The sequence below is a fragment of the Epinephelus moara genome, chromosome 9, assembly GCF_006386435.1.
Source record: "Epinephelus moara isolate mb chromosome 9, YSFRI_EMoa_1.0, whole genome shotgun sequence".
NCBI lineage: Eukaryota > Metazoa > Chordata > Actinopteri > Perciformes > Serranidae > Epinephelus > Epinephelus moara.
In genome coordinates, this window is record NC_065514.1 from 35,235,936 (window position 1) to 35,241,677 (window position 5,742).

General features: G+C 41.4%; 1 protein-coding gene across 1 annotated transcript in view; it reads left to right on the top strand.

The window, feature by feature from the left end:
- Positions 1-5,742, top strand: part of chd1 (chromodomain helicase DNA binding protein 1) — a 49,767-nt gene that overhangs the window by 25,061 nt on the left and 18,964 nt on the right. The window contains exons 20-25 of the mRNA XM_050052654.1: positions 1,667-1,763; positions 1,858-1,953; positions 2,067-2,243; positions 2,415-2,575; positions 2,666-2,707; positions 2,801-2,934. Of these exons, the coding sequence (XP_049908611.1) occupies positions 1,667-1,763; positions 1,858-1,953; positions 2,067-2,243; positions 2,415-2,575; positions 2,666-2,707; positions 2,801-2,934 (707 nt within the window). The remainder of the gene's footprint in view (positions 1-1,666; positions 1,764-1,857; positions 1,954-2,066; positions 2,244-2,414; positions 2,576-2,665; positions 2,708-2,800; positions 2,935-5,742) is intronic.

The following is a 5,742-nucleotide window of genomic DNA, read 5'->3' on the forward strand; positions in this document are numbered from 1 at the left end:
TATATATATGTGTATATATATATATATATATATATGTGTATATATATATATATATGTATGTATATGTATATATATCCATCCCACTCTGGGGTTGAGGTGAATAAAAGAACTGTGTTGTGACCTAAATAACATGCTGTTGCTATCTGCAGAAAGTATTAAAGCATGAAATCCCGCATTTTTAATGTACGAAAGCATCCTATCATAACTACATGTGTGCCGTTTGTAACAAACCAAACCGCGTGAAAATAAGTTAAAAATTCAGTGAGTTATTCTATTTTACTTGTGCATACAGCTCCTTCCTCAATAGAAGTGAATGCACTGTGGAGGCGAAGCGAGACCCATCCAAGATGGCGGCCGGCGAGAACGTCGGCTCTGATAGGCAGCGGCAGTCAATGCGGCGTCTATGTATATATGTCTATGGGAGTGACTGTGCTGGGATTTCAAAATACCCTGGTGTACCTTAATACCGTGATACCGCCCAAGCCTAGTGGATACGTATCCATAAAGGATGCACTGAATTCAAGAGAATGAAGAAACCCTTATTTTGATACAATGATTACTGCATTAGCATGAATGTAACAAAACATGAAAGTGAAAGCAATGCCCTGTTTATGTAAATGTAAAGTGTAATAATAATATTTTGTCCCTAAATCAATCAAAATAATTATGATGATGATTTTGGCTGTTATCATGCAGCCCTAACACATACCACAGTCTACTGCTTGACTGCCTTTCCTCCTTTTGTCTATGTCCTTCTCAAGCGAAAATGTCTGTGCTTGTTGACCACCTTGTAATTAGGGATGCACTATAATAGTGGCACGTCATCAGTATTGGAATCAGCCAACAAGCCGATTTCTGCCGATATGGCAAACAGATAAATTTTATTTTACAAAAAGAGAGAGACGACTGGTTGCTCAGTACAATCAAATGTAGATCAAAACCTTGTGGTGGGTGTTCATGGAGAACGGAAAACAGCTGGATACACAGGAATTTGATCCAGACACTCCAAAAATCTGGAAAATTAGGAAGGAAGTATTAAACCCCTTTATTGTAGTAGCTAAATTATTTAAAGAGCCAACATGTTTTTCAACCACTGCAATTCTTCATCTGTGCTGTAAAAACAAGTCTTTACATCTGTTTTACAAATTTCTGAAACCACCACAAAGTAATCCACCCTTAGGAAACAAAAGGCTGTGAATTATTATAATCATAATTGTATTTTTTTTTTTTTTTTTCATAAATTTATATAAATCAGACCATAGAATAAAAATACTACACAATGCAAACATGAATATGTGGTTTTAAACCAGGGTATTGCATAAGTAGGCCTACATAAATGAAAATACATATAAAAATAAAGATAAACCGGAATAAAAGCACACAGATAAAGAGGAATTTTCTGTCAGAGGGTTTAGGGAATAGAGTTGCATAATTTTTCATAATATATGGATATATCAATATCAGTATCGGCTGTTGGCCAAATGAATTATTATTTATCGGCATATTGACAAAAAATACAATATCATGCATCCCTACTGATGAGTGTAGCTTTCTTTTCCACCCAAAAAAATCAAAACAAGGTCTAATTTATAGTGTCTGTACTCTTCTCAAAGGTTGTCACCACACTTTGCTGTTATCTGACTTCAATATGTTTTATTAAATACAGTTCAGCCCCTTTCAACAAGGAGGAGCTGTCTTCCATCCTGAAGTTTGGTGCTGAGGAGCTTTTCAAAGAACCAGAGGGTGAGGAGCAGGAACCTCAGGTATGTAGTTACATAATGAATTATGTATATTCATAATCACAACTTTTCTCTGAAGTATGTTGGAATAACACATCATGGCCTTTTTGCTCTGTAGGAAATGGACATTGATGAGATCCTCAAAAGAGCTGAGACCAGGGAAAATGACCCTGGCCCCTCCACAGTGGGAGAAGAACTGCTGTCTCAGTTCAAGGTAGAAAAAAATCTTGTTCTTGATTTAGAAATGGGTTTACAGTATCCAAAATTTTGATTGTTTGTTCTGTAGCAATTTAAAATTTACAGCTGTCTGTGACCTGAACTGTGCAGGTGGCTAACTTTTCCATGATGGAAGATGAGGAAATAGATATTGACTCTGAGCGTAGTCAGCGGAGTTGGGACGATATCATTCCTGAGGAGCAGAGGAGGAGGATGGAAGAGGAGGAGAGACAGAAGGAGCTAGAGGAAATCTACTTGCTGCCTCGCATGAGGAATTGTGCCAAACAGGTACACAAGCAGTCATGCCATATGTAAAAAGGACTTTTGATTTAGATTTTTATTTTTATTTTTTTTTTCATTAAAAAAAAATGTCACTGCAGTTTGTGTGGTGTTCAGTGGTATTACGTGTTTTGGGTTTTTAATGAATTTCCAGGTGATTTTCATGGTTTGTGTTAACAGATAAGCTTTAACGCCAGTGAGGGCCGGCAGAGCAGGAACAGGAGGTATTCTGGGTCTGACAGCGACTCTCCCTCAGACCGAAAAAGGCCAAAGAAACGAGGACGGCCTCGGACCATTCCGCGAGAAAATATCAAGGGCTTCAGCGATGCAGAGATCCGGAGGTGATTATATCAACAACCAACTGCTCAGTGTTGCTTTTTATCTAACCCTCTTTGCAAATTCCTGTTAACACCTTTGTGAACTACTTACAGGTTTGTCAAGAGTTACAAAAAGTTTGGAGGACCACTGGAAAGGTAAGCTACATCATATTTCTTAGTGTTTTTTTTTAACAACTGACAACAACAACATGTCACACAGTCTGCTCATCATGTGTCTTTATCACTCAGATTGGATGCTATTGCTCGTGATGCTGAACTTGTGGATAAGTCTGAACATGATCTGAAACGCTTGGCAGAGACTGTTCATAACGGCTGCGTGAGAACACTACGAGAAAACCCCTGTGGACCAGAAAAGAACTCAGGTAAACAAACACAACTTCATACAGATTAAATACTGCATCAGCACTAGGGTTGGGATCCGGATCCGGTTCTTTTTTGGAACCGGGTCCAAAGTTCCGGTTCCGGAACCGGTTCCATCACATTTGGAGTAACGGTTCCTGCAAACGGTTCCTAGATTGTAAAAAAAAAAACACGTCACGTGCATTTCTGTTAGAGTGCGGCACGGGCCGCATATTTCTGTCCGAACCCGACCGAGCCCGACATTATTTAATTACTAAAGCACTGAGTTTGTGTCACACAGTTGTTATGGTTACCGGCTATTTAACAGGCCGGGTGTGCGCCGTGGGCGCTCAGCTGCGGAGAGGGAGACCTCCGTGTTTGAGACGGGAGCGGGCGGCGGGAGGTCCGATGCTTCCAGCGAGGGGAGCGGTAGAAATATTACAAAATAAGATAAAATAGGAAAAACCTGTCTCCCTCTTTTATTTAATTTTCAGCGTTTAATCAAGGCGGAGGTGGGCGGCTGGAGGTCCGCTTCCAGCGAGGGGAGTGGTAGAAACAAACAGCCAATGTGTCTGTGTGTGTTATGTTCAGGTGTTGTCACGTAAATAACAGTGCCCAAGCATGAATGCATATAAGTATTTTTTATTACATTGTTGTGGTTAATTTTAATAGTGTTACTGTTAGGGATGGGCAACACAAGCAAAAACACTATTCGAAAATCGTGGCAACTATTCGACAGTTTTTCGAATAATCGCCCCCCGGAGCCACGCACACAGAGATCCATTCATCTTTAAAGGCCCAAACATACTCTGGCAGAACGGACTCCGAGGAGGTCCGCGCGGACTCAAAGCGGACGTCCGCAAGCCCTGTGCGCGCACACCGGTGACTGCCCGGCATGTATTTTTCACATCGCGGGGATTTTTCACGGACATTTTTACAGGAAACTACAACGCGGAAGTGCGCTCGACTATGAAAGCCCGAATGACTGCGGACATTCCTCACGGAGTAGTAGTCTCTGCATGTTTCTCCTGTTTGTAGAAGAGCATCAAACTAGCTGGTAGCCCATCTCACACCGCTGTAGCAATCCTAGACTGCCCTCGTGCGGTTAGAAGCTGAATTGCATGTCAAATATAGGGGGAGAAATAAGACGGCGAATAGTAATAGTCGCATTAAAAAATCGATTTTTCAAAAATAAAACGACTATTCGAAATTCGAAAATCGTGACCCATCCCTAGTGTGAGGCATCCATGTTCTCACAGACATGGATGTAAACTCTAATTGTAACTTGACTGGTTCACAGAGGCATACAACCGCAAAGTGATACTTCTAGTTGACAGTAATGCATGATGTGACTGCATTCAGCTTATTGTGTTGGAAAATTTTGAGGAGGGCAGAGATGCCAAGTAGTGCTGCACGATTTGATAAAAATGTGCGATTGCGATTTGAATGGACAATATCGTAAAAATGTGCGATTGCGATTTGAATGGACAATATCGCAATTTGCGATTGCGATTACAATATAATAACTAAATGGTATCATTAGTCTTCTTGTGTTTCCCCTACATTATATCAGGGGGGCACTGACCTGACCTGACATAGTTATTGTTATGGACAGTGTAAATAACCATAAACAGACTGAGCACAGTCAAACACGCTGCTCACAAAGCAGCGCAGCATGGCACTGACATAAAGCGGAACGAGCCTGTGTTGCGTTCAGGCGTTGTCACGTAAATGACAAATTCCAGCACGCCATAGCACAACACAGCAGCATGTCAAGTGGGCCGAAACCAAGCAAAATTGCTCAGTTTTTCATTTGTTATTATATAGTCTGTTACGGAGTCCGTGATTTCCCCGAGACACTTACAAATGTTTGCGTAATTGTGCTTTGTTGTTTTATGAGGCTCTGCCGGCTTTCAATTGTCTTTTTGTATTTAATGTTACGCGGCTTGGCTTTCTCTCGCATGCATGCTTTGTACTTTTCTCTGTGGTGTCTCGAGTGCTGATATAGATTGGTCGTGTTGCCGCGGGACGTGGCGACTTAAACTTTTAAACTTGTACACAGCACGTCTTTCTGTTCAACGTAACCGTACCTGAATCCAAAGTATCGCCATATAATAGACGTTGCGTTTTTTCCGCCACCAACTCAGCCTGTTCATGGTCGTGCTCATGCTCTTCTTCAGCTTCTGTGTTGGTCACTGCTGCACACACCAGGATAGCTTGTGGGCGTGATGTCAACAAACTCCGCACACTGTAGGAGAGGCAGTCACGTTCACAGGCACACACGTTAACATTTATTTACATTAAATCGCAAATCGCAGCCTTTTATGCGGTTCTGTAATCGCACAGCCTGACATCGCGATTGCGACTGCGATTAGATTAATCGTGCAGCACTAATGCCAAGTGGACATGTTATAGTGGGACTAAAAACTGTGCAGTCTCTCCTTTGCTGTAATACGTGTTTGTGGCTGCAGCTGTTGCTGTTTATGTTGTGTAGAAAGCTACATGTTGTCTGCTTTGATGATGGTTTTATTCTGCAGTTCATGACTGCTAATCAGCTGTATGTGCAGGCTATAGAAATGGAATTTACTGTTGGTTTGGGCATAAAGGGTCAATCAATCAATCAATCAATCAATTTTATTTATAAAGCCCAATATCACAAATCACAATTTGCCTCACAGGGCTTTACAGCATACGACATCCCTCTGTCCTTATGACCCTCCTAGCAGAGGAGGGATCCCTCTTCCAGGACGGACAGACGTGCAATAGATGTCGTACAGAACAGATCAGCATAATAAATTAACAGTAATCCGCATGACACAATGAGAGAGAGA